The sequence below is a fragment of the Lissotriton vulgaris genome, chromosome 10 (genome assembly GCF_964263255.1).
Source record: "Lissotriton vulgaris chromosome 10, aLisVul1.2, whole genome shotgun sequence".
Taxonomy (NCBI): Eukaryota; Metazoa; Chordata; class Amphibia; order Caudata; family Salamandridae; genus Lissotriton; species Lissotriton vulgaris.
The window spans coordinates 1004066897-1004089327 of NC_141698.1; the positions used below are offsets into that span (position 1 = coordinate 1004066897).

Below are 22431 nucleotides of genomic sequence, written 5' to 3' on the forward strand. Positions count from 1 at the left end.
CAGACAAATCATGCCTTTCTCTCATCTAGCACCCCTAAGGCCCCCCTCTCACCTCCAGCCAAACAGCGCCAGGATGCCCCTTTCGGAGTGGAAGGTATCACTTTACAAATACCAAATCACATCACATAGAACAAGGAGATTGAAGAATATGGTTGGAGAACAAGGATTGACCGCGGCTTCTTTTTACAAAGTAAGTTTTTTGGGGTTGCAATCCCCCTTTTTTCCCAGTTTGATAAAAAAAGAATCAACACAGCACAGGGTTAAGCCTCAGGCTTTATAGTCAGCAGCACAACGTTATAACAAGTGAAAAAAATATACAGCACAGTCAAGTTGAAACATTTTCTACAACACTCCCGTAGGAGACGGTGAAGGGCCAGACATAGGAATTAACCACATTTCACGAGCTATGGGACGTGGTCATAAGACTTATCCTTCAATGAAAATGGTGCTCGTTCAGAAAGTACCTTGGTGACTAGCAATATGTTCTTTGTGAATGGATCAATGCAACTACAAGTCAATATATCTGAAAACAATTGCAGCCCTCTGATTAGTTGCCTTCAGTGCATTACGTACTTAGGGCAGATTTACAGTTGGGTGGTAAGGGAAGATCTCCAATTTCTAGAACAAGCACAACATCTAAATGAGAATCAACAAAAGGAATTACTTCCACAGTTTTATACATGCTGGAAGTATTTCCATTAGTGGATTATCCTCTTGATGTAGCATGCTCTCCAGAAATCCTACAAATTTTCACTACCACCCTACTCAAATCGAATGCTTAATTACTATACCTGAGCGATATGGCATTCGATAAGGTCTTTCTTGTTTCAGGGACTCGTGTACTGCCAGACTGTCTGAAAATGTGTCAAGTCATATACCTTTTGGGCAATGCCACTTAGAAGGCTGATCAACATGGTTGTTCAGCAGGCAAAGTGTTCAGAGTAGTAATATGTCAAATGCCTGCTATTTGAATCTGGTTTCAAATTGCTCGCCTAATGTGTGCAGCTTGTAAAGAGCTCTTTTCCTGTTAAGCAACTTGAGAGTAGTCTTTTTCTCCAACTCAGTAGGATGATCAGATAAATCAGTCTTCTTCTTATTTCTATAGAAGTAATGGATAAAACTTTTGGGAATGTCCAAAAAGTTGAAAAGTGCTGTTAAACTTACGGGCATATTTACAAAGAAATTCACAAGAATACGGCGAACCCCTGATTTTTTTCCCTTGTGCCGGCGCTATAAAAAGCTGCCTAGTGCTTACGCAGACATCCTTGTGCCACGGTGCCTGCGTTGCAGGGATGTTTGTTTACGTGCAGGAAGGAATGCCTTCCTGCCCATAAAATAATCCTTAAAAGGTGATTTGCTACTTCTATGTGTGAGGCAGCATGCAGCACATATAGAGCAAAAACTGAAAAATTAAAGTTTTTCTCCTCATTGTTCTTTTCAATGGCAGTTTTTGGCACTGCCACAGATTTGCAGCTCCTTGTAGATCTGGGGCAGTGTCAAAAAGCAATGGGTGTTGCTGTGGAACGCCCACAACAACACCCATTGCATGCCCCTTCGATGCAGACGACTGTGAAAGGGTATGATATGTACAATGTGGCATTAAGCAACAAAGTGGCTTAGCGCCGCATTGTAAATATGGAGCAGCGCATTATGCCACTGGAGCGTCAGAAAAAGTGATGCTCTGGTGGCGCAATGCCCTTGTAAATATTGCCCCAACTTTCTTTGTGATTTGGGATGCAAGTTTCAGAAAATGCTTCTGCATTAAGAATACAAACCCTTGCCACCTTGTCGAATGCATGTCCCTCATGGGAGTCTAATTCATGATAAATTAAAATGATAAAGCCCTATTGAGAGTATCTTTTGACCGACCATAAGAACTAGCTTGGTGATGGCCCTATTCATGCTCAGAACTGTTCTGGTTTCGAGATGACAGCTCAGAGTAAAAAACCAGGGAAACTCCTGGAAAAAAGGAAGCAGTGAGTTTCTGGGACTCATTCATGAAGCTATTTGTGCCTACTAGTTGATTTATGCACATGAAAAGCTTAATTTGAGTGCAGCCCAAGTTTTGTAACTCACTTCATACTTGTAAATGGATTTATTCACACTGAGTAGCCAGTGTGAGTAAATCTACTCCTGGAAGTGGGGAGTTGCTAATCCATGACAGGAATGTGCTGGAAGTTGGAGATCTCCTATAAACGTATGTTTGTTGGTATTCCCAAATTCATCTCCGACTGCCTTTGAAACAGTCTGAGATTTACGGTAAAAAATCCCTGTGAGCACGCAAAAGTTATGCAAACACGCGGAATGGCTTGTTCCGCCCGTTCCTGATGCTTTTTTCCTGTTCACGGACTCTGTTTGCATGCTTGGGGAGAAATATCTCACGAACACGCATTTTGAAAGCGCAAACAAGAAAAAAATTCTGCGGATTGCGAAGTTTTGGGCAATTCCGTGTTCTCCGTGGAACGCGAAATTACCCAAATACCGCAAATTCCGCGAGCGGAACTGAATTTACAGCCCAGGCCTACCAGTCTATACCTTGACAGGGCTGAAAGTGAAAGGGGGAACCACCACCCTGTAACTGATGAGGTTGTAAGGGAAGGCATTTCTCAGCAGGGAGAAAACTTTATTTCTATGATAGTCAAGTTTCTTCACCCATGTTTGTTTGCAAAAACATACTAAAGTAATAACTGAGTGTATTTTAGCAAGCGAAAAAGGAATTCACTTTTTCAGGATTAGGCCTCACAATCTGCGACTGGTGCACATTTCTAAGTTGAAAAAAGAAACATTTTATGGCTTCTAAACATTTGATTCTGCTTCCATGTCCCTGTGCATTTAAACTGTTTATGGCAAAACTTTGGATAAGCAAGGAGTGTGCCTGACCAATCATGGATTATTTTGGTTTATTCATCCATTTAACTGACCATTTGCCTGAGATGAAATTTGCAATCCTGGGTAGAAGGAGAAACCTTGCATGAAGACAGGGTATCCCTGATCCTCATGTGGCTTTGCCAGGTGAACAACCGACTAAGTAATAAACTTGGTTAAACTGATGACTCAAACAATGCCATCTTTAGGCTCCATCACCTGGAGAACATGGGTGAATACACATATTGCTAGTCACACTGAGGCCCAGCCAGATGCCACTGGAGTGGAGTTACAACTCTGTGATGGTGTGGGTTGTTGGCGATAACTTGCAGAATCTTTAATGCAATATCGCAGTTAAATTAACAACAGATACAATGGCACTTCTGTCCCAGGAATATACAAAACCAGCCATTTTCCATTTTACCAAGCTGATCATGCATGCAAGAGCTGTGTGATGTGCAAAAATGGCATTCAAATACCCAGAAACATGGGAAAACATATATCCAAAGAAGAGATACGGTGGTTATAAATGGCACTGGAACTGACCACTGACGCTTGTAGCAGTATTTAGGACACTTCAGCAACACATTACTGTTAGCGGCATACGTCTACTACTTGGTCGGGGTTGTGTTTATGTACCCATGTGTTATGGTGCATGATCATTCCGCACATGAAACTGGTGTTTCCATCTTTGCTTCTTCAGAACAGACCTGAAGCCCACTTTCTACACTCAAGGTGGCCATCGCTTGGCTATCACTCACATCCCTATCTACAGTGGCAGACTCCGGCGGGCCTCAAAGATCTTTGTCTGGAAACACCAATGACCCGTTCTCCTTTCGGGCGGCATCACTTCAAGAAGGGTAGAGGGATACTGGCATTGACGGGGAACCCTCTTTGCATCCAATTTTCAATAAGTACGATACTACAAGAAGCACTACCTCTCCAATAAAAACAAATAAATATTGCTCTGGTCAAAAAAAACCAATGTTCACAGTTAAATACAGTAAGTCAAACTTCCACGACCTGCCTCAAGGCAACGGGCCACAGTTTCACAGGTTTCATTCCAAGTAAACATTCCCTTTGTTCTCCATGTGCTACATGCAACATACAGTGTAAGTACCATTCCTCGGCTGCTAAAACAGAACCCTCAACCTGCCAAATATGAACTCAAAGGCTCCTTTCCGTGGGAGACTTGAGGCATAGTGTTGTGTTCTAGCCATACACAACTAGCACGTTTCCAGCTTTGTGTCCGTCCTCTGGGCAAGATATGATATGCGGATAACCCGTTCCTTCTCAAGATAATTCCAGCCTCGGAAAATACACAAAAAGCAAACTTTCTTTGGCCAAAAATGGAAATGTAAACTTCCAAGAAGTCTTCTTCAAAGTCTGTGTGAAATGTCTCAATGGTTGGAGGTCTTATGTATATCTGTACATATAATTGTCCACTGGTCCCAGGAGGGCTCTGAGATCTTTCGAGACATTCTTCTCCCGAACATCCCAATCTTCATTGTTCCTTTGTCTACGGGTGGACACTGATGTCCTTAATTCCCTGCAGGATCCGCTTCATATGGCCCACCTTTGAAATCCCAAGATCCTGGAATAAATCACAAATGATAGAGATGCATTGTTAATCTCTGAGGTTAAATATCACAGCCTACTTCGACTTACCTAACATTCCCCGGAAGTTTTGTCTAATAAATTCCTGTGCTTCTACATAAACAACATTGAGCTTGCTTCTTATTTGTATAGGACATAAATGCATCAGAGTATTTAGTCAAAATTACTTTTATCTCTTCCATGATGGTTCTATTAGTTCTTTGGAAGTGGATAGGAGTGTTTCTCCTTAAAACACCTGTGGGATATTTTGCAACTTGTATAGTGTAATAAACCTGTCTTTTGGATCTTTCAAAACTAAGGCTTTCAGTTACTAAAGTTTCAGTGGGAGCTCCCAAGATCCAGAGCAATTTAGAGTTGCACATGAGGTAATTTCATATTGTAGGCACAATGACGCTCTCCTTTGCTCTGCTTCAATGAGCGCATGCACAAACATTTAGTAAATCTGGTACCATGAATGACTTGGCTTTAACAGTATTTGCAGCAGGTACTTTGCCCCTGTTATGAATCACTGTTTATCCACACTTGGCACCCCCGAGCTTTTAATAGATTGGTAAAAGAAAAGACAATAACATGTCACCCGGGTCAAAGGCCATCCATTCTGATGTCACTTTCTTTTTGCCTTTTAAGAGACTATGGTTTCATGATGTTACTTCAGCAATGTCCAGGAGTTTGGTAAAGGTCTCCACTGTGTTAGCTACCACAGCATCTCTATATTTAATTAAACAGTGATTGTATCTCCAGCATTGTAATAATTAACCGGTCAATGTACAATTGGAGGTATGGCGTGCATGGGCTGTAACATTGGCTAATTGGTCTCTGCCATGTAGTCCACAAGAATTTGGTTTTGTTCAAAGGAAGAAAATAGGATGGAGTTAATCAATTTTGCTCTAATACAAGGTTCTCTGCTATTTTAAAATTGCAAAAACTGCCCGACCTTACTAAAACTAGCATTGGTAAATAATTTAGAAAAGGTCAAGGATCCATTCAGCCCGCCACACTGCCCCATATTCAATTGCGCCACTAATCAATTTGTGTACGACTGCCCAACTGTGTGTTTTTACCCATGCTGTGAAGCGCTTCGATACCTTCGGATCTGGCTAGCACTATATAAAACTCTTCAATAAATAAACAATAAATAGATATGTATCTCCACAATTCCCACGGACTGGATCCAGCCTAGCCTTTATGACGGATAAGCTTTGACCTTCCATGCCACCATGTCTAAATCATGAGGTTGCTGTACTAATGCAAATGTCCTTTAATCCAAAACTTGTTTTTTAGAATGTAAAGTTTGGAATAGTGCATGCGGATGCAAGTCAGCTTCAAACTGTGCAGTGTATGCCGCCGTTCTCACTAGATGAGCGATTTGGAGCTGCCACTCTTAGGGGCATATTACCAACAACTAGCGATAATTATCGCTATGTTGGTTTAGCGGCGATATTTTTATCGCCAAGCTGCGGCGATTTTTATCACTTAGGAACCTTACTATTATCAAGGTTTATCTCCTAAGCGATAAAAATCGTCCGAAATGCATGAATATCGCTGAAAAGTCAGCGATATTAATGCATTACCGAGCTAATGCTCTTAGCCCTGTTATCCACCTACCATTGGATAACGTGGCTAAGAACTGCTCAGGGGCAGGTGTTAGCTTTTGGAGATATTCCCGCTTAGCGCGAATATCTCCAAAAGTTGGTAATAGGAGATAGCGATGTTAGCGACTGTTTCCAGTCGCTAACATCCTTGGCACGCCCACTTTGCATGTCATTAGTGATAAATATCACTGACATGCAAAGCGGGGCCCAAGATGGTCGCTATCTCCTACTAGCTGTCGCTAACTGGTGTTAGCGACAGCTAGGTAATAGGGAGATAATTTTATCTCCGCTTTCTTGGCTTTTAAAGCCAAAAAAGCGGAGATAAACCCCCTTGATAATATGCCTCTCAGTTAGTAAAAACCTTTCACCAAACCCAACCTCCTTCAGGTTACAACCAGTGTTTTCTGGGGGACACTTTTCTGATAAAGTGTGGGGCTATTCATACTAGCTTTTCCTCCCTTCAAATGATTTGCATAGGTCATCAGAATTATAGGAGAAACCCAAACACCGATGATATCCCTAGCTTGGCCACAACCATTCCTGTACCTTGGCTAGTCTGATTTTGGACTACCAGTGAGGTTTAGACAATACACAAGAACCAAATCTCCACCAAACTAAATCATGTCTACGATGTAAAGCATGATTCCTATAATTGGTTGTCAAACGCATCATACTTATTCTTCTAAAAGTCTTCTTAATTTCTCCCATGCTCAATTCATTTTCTTTATTGTTTAGTTTGTGAATGGTATAATTTTATATTTCTATAAAGTCCTGTACTTTATATTGTATTTAGAGGTTCATTTTCACATCCGGTCGTGTCTGTAACAATAACCTAATGTCATGACTACCATGTACTGATTAAAAGTAAATAGTCTTTTACCTAAAACCTCTGTTTCTGCCAAGTTTGCAGTCTGCCCACTACGACCTAGATTGTAGCATGTCTTTTTTCTGTTAATACATATTTATTTTGTTGGCAAATACCATTGTTTAAATTCAGTCAACCAGTTGTCTGTACTAGATTCTATGTGCAATACTTGCAGTGCTCAAGGAAAGGATGCCAACTTAGGGCCAGCTTTATCAAGGGCGTGCGAGATGTGAGATTTACCATGTGGCGCAGAGCCATCTTTGTGCGGCATCGTAAATCTGGAGCAACGCAAGGCAACGCAAGTCCAATGCCTTCCATTTTGAAGGCATTCCATGGGTTGAAAAGACCATATGAATAAAAATGATATATTCAAGTTCCAGATGATCTACAAGTCTGTTTAACATGCTCACATCTACACTTCACTTCTCATTCACATTTCTGTCACTTCTCATTCACATTGCTGACGCAAAACTCTCAGAAAGGCCATCTGAGTGAACACATCTTTGCACTTGTGCAAAAGATGAAACACAGGAAACAAAGCAACAAAACACAATGTTTCCTTCCTTTCATGCAACAACAATCCTTTCTCTTAAACCAAGTAACACAGGGTGTGCAAATAATATTATTTCATCAGACCTGGAAGAATTTGACCATGTACCAAATGTTTATAAAATGGCACCTTTCAAATATACAATTCCAAACCCAGAAACAACCTTCTATGACTTGGGGCCTGATCTCAAGCTTGGCGGGCCATGGGACCGCCAAAGTCGCGGTGGCAGTCGGGGACTGCCGCACCGGGGGTCCGAATACAGCATCTTGACCTCTACAGAACCTTTGCGATCCCTGGCGGTGGCGCAGTGGTCTGAGGACACAATATGCTTGGTGGTGTTGCTGCGGCACTGCCAAGCTTTTTATGAGTTTCCTCGGTGCCCTCCTTTTCATGGCGGTGAGTCCGCTATGAAAAGGGTGGCGGTGAGGAACCTTAGGGGGCCTACAGGGCCCCCTGGTGCACAGGGTTGCATGCTGGGGGGGGGGGGGGAAGCACATGATGTGCCTCCCCTCTTTCCCCACCTCCAGTTCCAGCACAGCATTGACTTTACAGTCCATGCCGTGCTGGAACGCGCAGTAATTGTCCCATGGAGCTGCCTTTCTATGGCTCTCTTGTGAGTCTTTGACAGGCAACACCTTAGGCCAGCTGCCGCAGGACCACCCGCCCTGATCACAACTTGTAATGTGGGGGCAGTGGTTTGGTGGGAGTGGGGTGGTGGCATGCCGACCCGCTCCCACACCGCCAACTCATAATCATGCCCTTAGTAACATGTTCAGCACCTCTAGCTCTCCTCCCAGAAAAACAACTTCCACAACATGCCCCTGCGCCCTCAGTATAATACATAGCCGCGTCTCACTATATTCAAATTTTAGTAGGGCCGCTTGACAATGGGTATTGCACGTTCTATGATGTCATAAAGGCATTTGGTCACAACTCCTCCGAGGTTCGCAATGTATTTACAAAGTTCATTTGGTGTGTTCTATTTCATATGTACATTATAGTATAGAGGACAACAGTACCTGTATGTGATGTCAGAATGTACTTGTACTAGGAAAATATTGTCAGTAGTGGTCTGTCACCAGTCACTACAAATAGTGATGCCACAATAGCCCGGCTGTGTAGAGCCGCAGACCCCGCAAGTGAAAACAAAGCAAGACCTCTTGTCGCTGTGGAGCGCACTGTGACAGCAGTCACTTGAGCCCAGGATATATTTTTGCTTTCCTCCTTCCTAGCAATATTTTCCAAAGACTGGCCTACTACTGAGATGATCTCCAATCTCGGTGGGCCAAGGCAGGTTTTCACACACCAGAGGTTGATCCATTGAATATTCTTGAATAAGGCAATTGAGTCATCGATGTTTTACAACCCGGAGAACCGGTAAAAACATAGCGCCAGTTAATATTAATATTATCATTCTACTATGTGCTCATGTGTTAGCTCAAGTAATTTGAGTGTGTTTTGAATTAGAGGAATTGTTTTTTTCATTTTTTTAAATCAAAAACATCAACTTGAAGAGTCCCAAAAGAACAGCGTTTAAGTTGTTGGTCATTAGCTTCAATTTAAGGCGCTCTGCTTCAACATGTCAGATACGAAGTTACATTGCCTGTGTCGTCACAAAGTGTGGTTTTACAAATTAAATGCCCTTGTTGTTCCAAGGAAAGCCTAGCACGCTTGTTTTCTGCCAAATGTCACATAAGCCTTAAAAGCTGAGTGTTCCTTCCGTGGTCTTGGATATTGTTACTATCCGACACCGAAACGCAAAGCAAACCCAAGAACTGTGGGAAATGAAACTAGATTGAGTGTTCTAAATAGGAGTTCTGATGTCTTTAAACAGAGCTGTACATTAGTATGAAAAATATAGTTTCCCTTAAACCTCTGATCACATTAACACCAACCAGTCCCACCCCCGTATAGTTGTGTTCTTTAAAGTCCTGCTGTTAGGTGGGTCTTTTTGACCCCGCTCACCATTACTGTCCCTTTCCCTCTCTTCCTCACTCTGCGTTCGAGTACCCTGTGTTTCAACCTTCCCCACACAGGTCTTCAATGTTTCCTACTGCTCACTCTTCCCTAACCCATAATTACTGCCCTAATACCATGTCACATCTACTCACTACCACAGTTTTTCCATGACAAGCTACATTCCCCCACATGTCCCGTAGTGGTTCTGACACGCCACCCTGGATCCGCTGTATCCCAATGACTCCAAACCCTCAAAGGTTGCTACTTTCATGTAGACTGTTTATCCCCTTGCCGAACTAACAACACAGCTAATCACTGTTCTACGATTAGTGCACCTATGTGCATGTTACATTTGCTCCTGCCACCTGTGGTACAATAAAATGACATCTATTGTATGTCAATTCTTCTAAGATCATTGCAGAAGATCCTGTTGAGCCTGATCCTCTAGAGTAGGGGTGTTCTGCAAATGCCAGGAGGGCATTACACATTTCAAGATAGCTTCATAAGATAAATGTACATACAATTGATTTAAATGGTACAATTTATATAGTCAATGGTTTATTCTAAAATGTTGGTGTGGAGTTCGCTTGCTGGGAACAACATTGGACGCCCCTGTTTTTGCCACATGTCCAGCCCCACATACTGCTAGAACTACCTTTGTCTGTACCAGGCTCCCTTATTTCCATTTTTTCATGGTTTATGTATTTGAACATGTTTAGTGAGTCAATTATTACCTTTGTAGTTCTACTTCTGTGTGTCTTTAACCCTACCAATTCTTAAATGTTGACAAGTTCCAAAAAACATGAACCGTTACGGATGTGCAATTTAAATGGTAAGCAGAAACAGCTTTTGTCGGCTATAGGCAGCTAGGTTTGATGATGTAGGAAATGTGGGTATCCCGAAAGGGAAGAGTTTGGGGGAAGCATGGGGTGGAGGCAAGCTCTACAAATGGAGGTAGGAGTGAGAGAGTAGAGAGACGAAGTACCTTCAAGTCTCTTCTTTCCAGCAGTACCAGCTCTGAGCCCTGGATGTCGTGACGGGTAAAAATATCTTTGTATTCCCCTAAACCGAGGGCATCCAGCCAGGCCGCCACTTCCTCAGTGCCCCACTTATCCACTAGCAAAAAAAGGGAGACGGAAAGGAGACTGAGAGAAAGAAACAAAAGTAGAAACGAAAGCAACACACAACAGAGTAATCAGCAAAGCATGATGAAATAAAGTAAGGAACAGAAGCACACACATAAATATATATGAATATATATATTTTTCAGAATATATGTATGTACACAATGACAGGTGTGTGAGACAGGATAAAGTATTTGCCCTTTTTAAAAAATCTTCGGAGATACAGTGTTTGCCCTAAACTTAAACATCTATGTGAAAAATCGAAATTAAGGAAGTTTATGTGATATCATCACACCTTTTACAGTATAATTTTTCTGTTTTTCCTTTAATTTTAAACAATTGATTATGCTCATTTGCCTCTTCTTAATTTTGCTTATTTTCTCTGTTTTCTGACTTTTCCCTACTGATCACTCTCCTTTTAAGAATTGTTTTGGGGGACATCTAGTGTTTTTTCTAGTGCCTCCAAGCTCTTCCAGGTGAAAATCTTGTTGAGTTTAACATGTAGCTTTGCACCATCATTGGGTCTTACATACAATGTACATGGCTTGAACTGCAAACCTACGTTTCTACCCTTTATTTAAAAAACAAAATTCACTTTATACCCAACTGGCAGTCACTATCTTACTTGGAAATGATGGGTGTGTCAGCATATAGTGCATCCTCTTTTCCCAAGAGCAAATGTAACTTTTCCAAGGTAATCTTTGAGTGAACTGGTTGCAGTGTCTCATTTTAACAAACAGTGAAATCTGCAATATTTCAGTTAATCTGTTTTGAAGAGACAGTACTAAAATTATATGCCTACAAGGTTGGCATTCAAACCAATTTTTGGAAAATTAAATTCATCCACCCTAAAATGTGGGGGAGTTGATGTCTTCTAAGACACACAATGGAAGTCAGCAGTCAGTGGTTAGTTGAGGGGAAAATCCATCAGTGCAGTTCAATACTGATAGTAAAATCCAAGGCGGACTAGCTTATGAAATTTACGAGTTATCATTTCTTTTAATTTGAGGAAAGGAGGTTGAGTTACTGTGACTCGTTGAGGCTTCCGTGGAATTCATACTACAGAGTATACATCGTGGTGGCTCTCGAAACAAGAACAGTGTACAAGTTGTGCAAATTACAGTTCCTTTATCAATAATTTTAATAATGATTAGGGCTCACGGTTTTATGGTATTTTTTTTTCGACATTTACTTCTGTATTTATTCATATTTTTTTTGCTCTTTTATCTGTATTTATCTATTTTTATTTGGTGTTTCTGTATAAATGCTGCAACGGGTATTTTTCAACATTTATTTAACTGATAAATGTATACTCTCATTTAAATGTCCAAAAGGTTTTCAGCAGTATACAGTGCAATAGCGTTATCTAAAACCACTTGTATTGTAAAATAGCATAAATAACTGTAGATCTGCACTTAATTAGGAAAACTATTGTCTTTTTACTTGTCTCAATCCCCTCTCTCAATCTGTACACCAACCGACCTGGCACTCATGATTGACAATAGAAAAAATAATCTAAAGAAGGCCTATTTTCTGCATTTTTTTGTATTTAAAAATAAATACAGACAGGAAAAGAAATAGTTTTTTGTCTGTATTTATCTGTAAAAACGGAAAACTGGGAGCCCTAATTATGATTTACTGCTTTAAGAATTGTCCCATGAGTAATTTTTGGGCTGGTCTTTGTCCCGGTTGAAACTGACCGTAAAAATGAATACCCTTGCAAGCAATAGATGAAGAACATTGCTCTTGAATGAAAATGTACGACTGTAATCAGAGACTCATTAGTACACAGAGATTGCAACCCTGTTTAGAATTATTGCAAGAGCATGAAATTAGTATAGCAATATTCTTGTTAAGGTAATGGGATCTTTTATTAAGAGTTTCTACTTGGGGGAATGGATGGGTTTTTCTAACATGAGCAACAAATCGCTCTTCTCTGTGCTAATGGTTTGAACGATTTTAATACTGAGTTATGTGGCCATTCTGCTGTAAGGTCACAGTGCAGTTATTATGCCTGCTATTTCAAAAGTTTAATATTAAATTCCCAGATTTGTAATTTTATTTTGACTCTTCCTCAAGAACAAGTCTGGTACTGTATTCTAACCTTTAATAAACATTTTCTGTACCTATATGAACTTGCCTTTACATGTGAAAAGGTTTCTTACATTTTTTAGACTTTGTTACTATCTGTTTAGGTCTTCATCAATACAATGAACATTACAGAGAGAAAAAGGATGAAGGCAAGTTTTAGAATACTTCTGATGCTCTAAATCTGGAAGTCAATTTTTTAACACAATGTAATCTAAGGAAGCCTTTGACTTTATGGCTCATAGTCCAAATATTTTTTAAATTAAAGTATCCGAAGTGCTTAGCTGGAGCACCCTTTCCAAGTGATGGATGATCATACAGGTCTGTTGACCGCTGTCCCCTACTGTGTACACTGAGCAACACTGTAGTCAATGTTTGTCTCCTTAATACCTTGTCCCTATATTTTGAAATGGAAAAGGACAGTATGATACAACAGCTGTGCATGTTTTGGTCATCTGCCCATCTATGGAACACAAATGAAAACTATCAACAGCACACAACATATATTTTTCACACAAACAAAACGAAGGAATACAAAAAATGAAGGAAAATTCTCAAACACCATATCCCACTGGTCTTCCTGGGTATGAAATAAGAAAAAGACTTGTATATTTGCAGTACATGAATTAAAAGATACAAAGATGATAGACACATTTCCCTTTTCTCTCTTACTCTTTGAAAAAGCTCCTACTTCTGTTTCCCGGTTTCTTTTATATGGTTAGAACAGGCATGCTTCAACCCGAAATTGTCTGTGTAGATTTGAACATGTTTTGGTCACCTATGCCAAGAGTCCTGTATTTGGTTTCCGTCTCTCCCATTCAGTATCTTGCTTTACTACATATGGCTAACAGCATCACTGACTTTAGGGAGGGATTGGATCCTATTATTGTAGTAAAGAAAGGATGTCCTGTGGATGACAGTGTCCTAAGTGTTCTAAGCCACTCCTTTCCCTCTGAGGGAGTCTCTGAGCAGGAAGACATTTTTCTAGTTGTATGATTTTACAACCCCCAGTGCAGAACCCTAAGCTAATCTTAGCCAATATACATATTCTATATAGCTAGAGAGAAAATACATTTTGCAACCCCTGTAACTCAGCAGTGTGGCAAACTTTGCTCTTTCAGGGACAATCGAGTGCCCAACGATTGACACCTGCACTTAGTATAGACTTTCTTTTGAGCTAACTCTACTTACAAGTAAAGTTAGATTGTATATGATGTGGAAATAAAAGAAAGTGTCATTGAGGGGACAGAGCGCTAAGACCCTGGACAATGAGGAACTGGACGCCTCTTCCAGGCAGCTGGTGGGATGAGCAGGAAGTGGTGGGGACATGAGGATGCAGGGATCCCAAGGCTGTCTTCTTTGGAACTGGGACCACAAGGTAGGGATAGAGCATGCTCTGCACAATGCCATTCCACTGAGCATGCATCCTTTTAACCTTAGTAGAGGAAATGCACAAGCTGCACCTACTGGACTCTGCGTGCTCCTTGCCCTTAAGGCACGATATCTGGGGAACAAAGATGGGTGAAGATTAATCGATTTTCTGAGCCACAGCATTACTCAAGGCAGGTGAGCAAGACCATCATGCAAAAAGTGCCTCGGCAGTACCAGCAGATGTCCACTGCATTACAAGTGCCCTGCAACCCCCACAAAAACAAACGCAGCACAAGGAAGCGCACCGGAATTCCAAGTGGCTGATCCGTGTGTGAGCAGAGCCACCAGAAGGAGTAAAAGAGCACCCCAGAAACCATAGCGACCACTCAAGTGCAACTGCCGTCCCCCAGCCAAACAAAAATCATCCCAGAACTCATAACAACCAGTGTGTTATTGAGCCCAACTGCTTAGAACAAAAAAAAGCACCATAGCTGGTTTTACAGTAAATATCTCACACAAACACAGTGACATTTTAAAGCCAAGCAGGCTTTACAGCAATCAATGGGAACATCCTTTGGGAAGTAAGGCAACCTGAATGCTCCACTGAAACCACTTTTTGGTGGACATTGTGAAATCAGGCACTTCACAGGTCCCTCAGAAATCAATGGTAGCAGCCATTTTGAAGTCAGGCAATTCAAAAAAGTGGATATTGTGAGTACCGAAAGAGCTGATCTTAGAACCAAAATATAAGGATTAGCCCCAAAGAAGCAACGCAGACAGAACACCTCAACCAAACCACTACAATGGATGAAAAGGGCAAGCCTCGCTCTATCTTTTATTGTCCCTTACCTTTTGACCTAGGTGGGAAAAATGGATCAGGCGATTCGAGCACTACCTGCCAGTCACTTGCAAGAACCGTACAGACAAATAAGTCAGAGACCTTTTCCTCAAACTGATGAGAGTCGATATGGAAGTTTTAGTCGTAACATTCCCACGTGAGTCCATGACCACATACAAAGGCGTGATACAATGCATTAAAGCATTAAAGTGGAGAAGTGTGGCTCAATGGTTAGAGGAGGCATACCCAGAAGCTGAGGTCAGACCCGGGACCAGGGTTCAATTCCCACGGACTCGATAATTCTCACTTCGGTGCCTACTCGAATCACAGGTTCACACTCTGCAACTCTGGGCAATAGCTTGCTTAATCTCCACTACGGCCCCCCGCGGCGGGATGCCTGGCTTTCACCTTGGGGATGCCCAGTACGGGTTATCTCACAGGGAAAAGCCAGGACGGGTTCCCAATGCAAGCGCCGGGACACCCCGTTGGGGTAGCCGTGCGCTATATAAGATACACTAAAAAAAAAAAAAAAGCAAGCTTTAACTCTAAATAATTTTGACTACGAATGCTAAACATTTAACATGGCTTGTCTCATTATAGCCATACCAAAACGAAACACAAAAAATACGTATTTTTGAAGATATGCATCTGCCAAACTCTGCAACAGAAAGACACATCCAGGACCACACCTAAATTACATGATTAGTTGCCTAAATGGAGCATGCATATTTTCCCAGTTAGACCTCTTTAAAGGATACCATCACTAGATCAAGACTCTCAGTCACGATACATCACAACATTCTCTAAGCACCGAGGGCTATTCAGATACAAACACCTTCATTTCGACAACTCAGCTGCTAAAGAAATATTTCAAGAAATGGGGAGAAAAGTCATAATGCCCTTAAAAATCTGTTTAAACTGCAGTGATATATTAGTGTTTGGCTGTACAAAAGAAGACCATAACAAAGCATTAAAGGAAGTGTAGAGCTGTCTGGAAGGAGCTAGACTGACGCAGAACAAGTGCAAATGTGAGCTGGAGAAAGACACATTTTTTTCTCTGGGCATATATTCTGCCACAAAGGGGGGCTTCCAGATCCAACCAAGGTTAAAACATATAACACAACTCAAGTGCCAGCCAATGTTACTGACGTGAGATCTATTGTTACCGCTATAGTAAAGATTTTGCCACATTGAGCGCTTCACTCAGAAAGCTCACCAAACAAGGTAAACAATTCATATGGACCTCAGAATCGGAGAAGGTCTGGAGAACATCAAAGAGTCAACAGTATCTGTAGATTATTTCAACCATTTTGACACCTCCCTATGCACAGAACCGGCAGTAGATGCCAGCTCAGTAGGACCAAGACTCTCCGAGGCAAATCCTTGCATACGCAAGAAGAAGCCTAACAGAGGTGGAAAAGGCATATTTGTCCATAGGGAAAAAATGCCTGTCTGATGTACGGGCATGTGATTATTATCACGATAGTGTATAGAAATCCATTTAAGATCGTAACACACATTCACACACTGGAAACCTTCTAGGCAAGCTGAAGGAAACGATTTCACCATGCATAGAAAGCAGGGAATATAGCTAATGGACTATGGGGCTTATTTACAAGCCAATTGCACCACTTTTGTGTCAATTTTCAGATTGGAAATGTGACATAGGAGTGGCACAAGGGGCTTGTAAATAAGGCCCTTAGGCTTCAAAATTGTGCAAAAGCTCGAAGGTAACACAACCCGGCAGAGTAAGTCTCTAGAATCCCTATGCCCTGCACCTGCACCGCACGCCTGCTGGCAGAGGAGCACATCAACTTTATACTGTGGCAGAGCTCAACTCAGATCATGCTGGAGGAACTCGCAGGAATCGCACAATGACATTGCACTGGAAGACGTGAGAAACATCATGACAATGCAACAATGGAGACATGGCAACAACAACAGTCCTACAATAGAGGGGGGTCATCAAAGTTGAGCTACCTGCGCTTAAGAATGTGCTGGATAAATTGTCTGAAACCGAATAGGGACTACTTCTTCATGGCACCAGGATAATCATACAACAGGCACACTACATCAGTAAACCAGCAACCTCTCATGTGAAAATCAACAAGGGATAGTAGAAACCAAGAAGATGCACAGAGAAGGAGTATGGTTCCTAGGACTAGATGGTCTGATGGAAGAATTGATTCACAGATGCCACCTATGTCAAAGCACAGGGAAGCCATCAAGACCAGAGCAACTACACTTGTCTGATCTCCCAGATGCAGTGTGGTCAGCGATGACAGCTGATTTGGTATGTATAGCTGGCCACCGGCAGATACCTACTAGTTGACATCGATGAGCATGCTCCTTGCCCTTGAGACACAACAGAAGTAGCAGAAAAACCTAAAAGGTCAAATTTTCATTTGTGCTTGGAAGTGACTAAATAAGAGGCCAGTTACATCTAGCCCAAGCCAAAAGTGAGTGCCCATTAACTCAAGACCTCAGTTCAGTACACACTACACTTCTCCTGATTCCCCATCAGGAAGCCTCCCTAACCTCAGATCCAGCTTTTTTCAATTCTATACTATAGAGTCAGAGGCAATGAAAAAGATTACATGTACTAAGGCGCACAGATGGGTACAGCATGGTACAAACAACAGCCCCAGGCAGCCCTCTGACCCACATTCCGGTGGCCAAATCATCTCAGGAACAGCCTGTAGCCCAGAAACTCAGAGCTTCAATACACCTCCCATATTAGTCATTGGGTAAACAATAAGGTCAGACGATGAGTGGTACATCCACTAAAACTTTCAGTAAATCGATAGACAGGACAATGGATTATTTTGAGCTAAAAGAGCTAAAGCAGGTGATCTCATAAAAATGTGATTTTGTTCAAGCCCTATATATCTCTATGATTTATGTCCAAAATACTTTGCAATAAATATGAATGTTCTTCTTTTAGACTTCAGAACAATGCTAGATACCTCTGTTACCAGCAGAATCACCACTTTTTTAAACTCAGATATTGACCACTGGTAACAAATGTACGCTTAATTCCTTTGGCTCTTTATGGATCCTGAACGTGCTTTGAATGATTATCAATCAGTTTTGTGGCACCTAAGCAGTGCTTTATTTAGATCAGTGGTTGCCGGTGGGGCCCACCCGCACTCATTTTTAGAGAAAGTCCCTTATTTTTCTTAAACAAACTTTTAACCTAAGCAAGTGTGAGAAGAACATAAAAGAGGCAAAGAAGGAGGGAGGGAAAGAAGGAAAACAAAAAAGGGGAAAAGGGAAAGAAAATGAACCTGCAAGAGTAAGATAAAGAAGCAGGGCGTGTCTGGTGGTGGATTAAAGAGGCATCTGTTTGTGATGAAGAATACACAGCCTTGGCATTCTTCAATGTTGTTGATTGCGGGCATATGAGCAAAATTGTAGATACCGGCACTTATTCGGCACTTATTCTCTCACAAATTAGGCACTATCTGGATTACAATGAACGCTGCGCACCCTAACTGTTGAACAAATCCTTGTGGCACATTGTACTCATATTTTGCTGAGATCAGAAATTGTGGTAAAACGTTAATGGGCATATATCTCTGTCATCCCCTTTGCTAACAAGGTAAGCACCTGCAGAAATCAGCAAATTGAAAGCTTCAACTATATTCACAATTAAACACCCCGCCTCACATTTCCTCCAAAAACGTTTTAATCTAAAGCTTCCCTATTTCCATGTCTGTCCCAGGAGGCTTAGATTATTGCATTAGTTCACTCTCTGGCCAGCCTACTGACTACATGAAGAAGATCCTTGTCACCCAAAATAGGGAAAACAGTCCTTGAATAAAGGGTTAAAATGCAAATGCAATCCCTGTTGCTGTGAACATGTCTTCACACAGGAGAAACCTTAACTGTGAACAGAAGAATCACAGCAAAACTTTGTAACTTATATTGGTAGCGCAAATGTTAACATACGATGGATTTAGGCCCAGATCTCTGTACTGGGGTGAATGTATGACATTGTTCTGCATTCTGTCCATCAATTGTTGTTTTTGCATTTGTCACCCCGAGTGGGATGGGTATGCTCAGACGTGAGTCCCAGGCTCTCCACACCACTGTAGTCAAACTATCCTGGCTGAAGACGGCTGATAGCCAGAAACCGGTCCTAGGATGCTTGATTCCGGTCCAGGAAAGATATGGCTTGGCAGTTCGGGCTGGATTGCTCCCATGTGGCACAGGGTCAGACTGATTTGCATATGGCCATGTTTGAACTGGGGTGTGGAGAGCAGAAAAACGATGGATTTAGGCCCAGATCTCTGTACTGGGGTGAATGTATGACATTGTTCTGCAGTCTGTCCATCAATTGTTGTTTTTGAACATACCACAGCTAGGCTTGTACCACTAGCCCTAATAATCCTGTCCAAGAACCAGAGAAGTAAACTTGGTAATAACATAAATGTTCATCTGACACTAATGTGAGTTACCAACAATGATTCAAATGTACACATTTATGTTCAGTAAAAAAAAATCACTTCCTCCCACTCTCCTGTTTGACGCAACTTATCTCAGCAGACTATCACCAGCTAAGGGGCATGTTATCAAGGCCTAGCGATATTTTTATCGCCGCTTTTGCTTCCGTTTTCGGACGAAATGCGACGATAAAAATATTGCTTTATTTACAAGATCACGCTAACGCGTGTACAATTGGATTAGTGCTGGCTTCAACATCGCATCGCCTTGCAACTCGAATGAGATGCAAGGGGGACGTGTCCCGTGAAACAACATGGGATATCATCACTAACCCTGATACTCTCTACTATCAAGTGTATCGCTAACACGCATAGCAATAAAAAAATCAGCGCTAACCGGGTTTTTCGCCGGTTTGTAACGCCTGCTATTTTCCTTACTAAGCCATATCTATAATGGAAGGTGGATTGTTATGCTGAGTCCACTTCTCCCATTATAGATTAGGTTTTCCCTAATGCGGTTTTCAACGCTGGAATTCCGGCGATTTCGACTCTTTCCACCGCTTTTGCCTGGGATTCTATCGCCTTGGCAACGGCCATGGCTGATAGTGCGCCTACCAGGCGATAGAATCCGGCGATATGCGGAGTCAATTATTTGCACGCTAAACACGGCCAGAGATAATTATCGCTGGCCGTTGATGATATGCCCCTAGGTTATCCTGGCGCTGAGAAGGTGGCAGGTGTGTGGGCCTAGACGTGATGATGCTAAGTTGCTTAACTGAAAAGCCAGGTCTTCAGCATCTTGTGGAATTAGTTTGGACAGGAGGAGGCTGTGATGTGAAGTGGGAGGTCGTTCGATGCTTCAGTGGCAATGAACATAATTGCATATATATATTTTTGCAGTTTCCCTGATGAAGGTGGCATCACCGAAATGCATTGGGAGATATTGTTGATTCCACTGAAGCATTGTATCACGAAAAGTTTTTCAAATACAAAAGAACTGTGCATGAAGACGCATTGATTTCTTGTGCTTTCTGAGTGTTCTACACTGTTTCTAACGCATATTTCTTATGTTTCTTCTGTTTAAAATGTGTTTTTTAAAAATAAGCAGTACACTGAAATAAGAGTGTATATTTGCAGTTTTGTTTACTTTTCTGATTGACTATATTGAGGTTTGAATTTTTGATAACATAAGAGAAGTTGCGGGTTGTAGCCTCTCTACTTAAATCCGTTTTGGATTTTGTTAAAAATATGTACAAAGATTGATACGTTGTGGTACACATTGTAGCACCCTAAGGGGCTTGTGAATAGTGCACCTTGGTACTCAAACAGATTCTGTTTGCACTTTCGAATGTAAGAGAACACCCATCCTCCTGATCTGGTTCTGTGTATTTGTGGGATGTCTGTGAGTAGGAGTCCAACGGAGTGCAGGTGTCTGGGTGGTTGTTGGAAGGAGATGAGACTGTTCAGGTAGGTGGGGCCTAAGTTGTGTAGTGCCTTGAATGTGTGTGAGGAGTTTGAAATGAGCCTGTTTGTGTATCAGGTGCAGTGGTTACTACTTTTTCGTCTCAGAAGCTCCAGCCCTGGTAATCTTATTTGACACAGAGTTATCTGAAACCCCTTTACCGATACTAGTTCCGGTTAGGCTGCTTCCATTGGTCATTTATTTTCTACTTCAACCAGCGTCAACATGTTGGGATTCGTTGGAGGCAGCTACATAAACTGCCTCCAACCACTCTTTATCGTACTAGGGAATGACAAAGTCGAGAACTGCATAATCATTGTTACTCACCAAGACTTATCTTTCAGATAATAGTACTACACTCATTCTTCGTATCTAAATATGTACTTTGAACAACTTTCTTTACAAATAAATATACTTCAATCAAAGTCAGTGTTTGTATCTCAGAATCACAGAAGATGCCTGTGCTGACGAGGGAGGTAGGCTCTGTTACATCCATGTGTCCAGCTATCCATCCAATCGCCCAACCATCCTTTCACTCTTACCCATCTGTTCATTCTTCATTCAAAAATACAAGTTGGGTGAGGTTGAGATGTGGGTAATTATCTCCAAGAAAGGATTGTCAATGTGCAACAATAAACCATCTCTTTAAAAGGATTCTGACAAATAAGGACCAACTCAGTTCCTCCTGCTGCACTGCCAAACATTATGGAAGAAAAAATGTGTCCCTTCACCATTACACGAAGCAGGGGCATAACGCAGGGGCATAATGCAGGTGCTTGCAGCAAGGGGGCAACTATTCATGGGACCCCCCAATTCAGCCCGAGGCCAATGCATATCTGTGAGATATGGAAGACCCAACATAGGTTTTGTAATAGAACGGTGTACTTCCAACAGAAAATGCTGCGCTTAGACCTACGTTCATACTTTTCCCACAATGTATGTGTGCTGTGCAGTGCAGCACATGTTCAAGTTAGTAGTAACAAAAACAATTCTCCTTGTTGTTCATGCCTGCCCCAAGGAGGGATTAGGGGGCATATTATCAAGGGATTTATCTCTGCTTTTTTGGCTTTAAAAGCCAAGAAAGCAGAGATAAAATTATCTCCCTATCAGCAACAGGGTGCTAACACGCAAATTCGCATGTTAGCACCCTTTTCCTCTACGCTTCCCCTTGCATCTCTAATGAGATGCAAAAGGGGCGTTCCAGAGAAAAATAATAGGAGAAATGTTGTTAAGCGACATTTCTCCTATTATCAAGGATTTCGCTAACCCTGTTAGTGATAAAAAAAGCAGTGCTAACCGCGGTTAGCACTGCTTTTTTTACACCTGGTATTTTCCTGACTTAGCCATGATATCCTATGGAAGGGGGATATCATGGCTAAGTTTGTGAGCCCCTATCTTCAAGCTAACGCCAAACTTCGAGAGATTATCGTTGGTTTTCCAGCGATAATCTCTCAATTGGCAGTTAGCGCAAGGATTTTATCACTTCTGAGATAAACCTCGCTAATAGCAAGGTATCTCTGCGATCATTTCCGGCGATGCTTAGCATTAAAAAATTTGTTGCTAAGTATCGTTAGCGATAAATATCGCTAAGCGTTGGTAATATGCCGCAAAATTTTTAGTAAAAAACCATGGCCGCCCATGCACCACCAATGCAA

General features: G+C 41.7%; 1 protein-coding gene across 11 annotated transcripts in view; it reads right to left on the reverse strand.

Annotated features, from left to right (window-relative positions):
- Positions 1-260: 260 nt before the first annotated feature.
- The window catches only part of LOC147689140 (diacylglycerol kinase delta-like), a 676657-nt gene continuing 654486 nt past the window's right edge, over positions 261-22431 (reverse strand). For 5 of the 11 annotated variants that reach the window (XM_086942025.1, XM_086942024.1, XM_086942027.1 and 2 more), the window contains 2 exons: positions 10434-10564; positions 4243-4459 (listed from right to left, as the gene is read on the reverse strand). In XM_086942025.1, coding sequence (XP_086798151.1) covers positions 4385-4459; positions 10434-10564 — 206 coding nt within the window. In that variant the 3' untranslated portion in view covers positions 4243-4384. Of the gene's footprint in view, positions 4460-10433; positions 10565-22431 lie in introns of all 11 variants that reach the window. The other 6 variants (XM_086942029.1, XM_086942028.1, XM_086942031.1 and 3 more) reach the window with 2 other exon arrangements.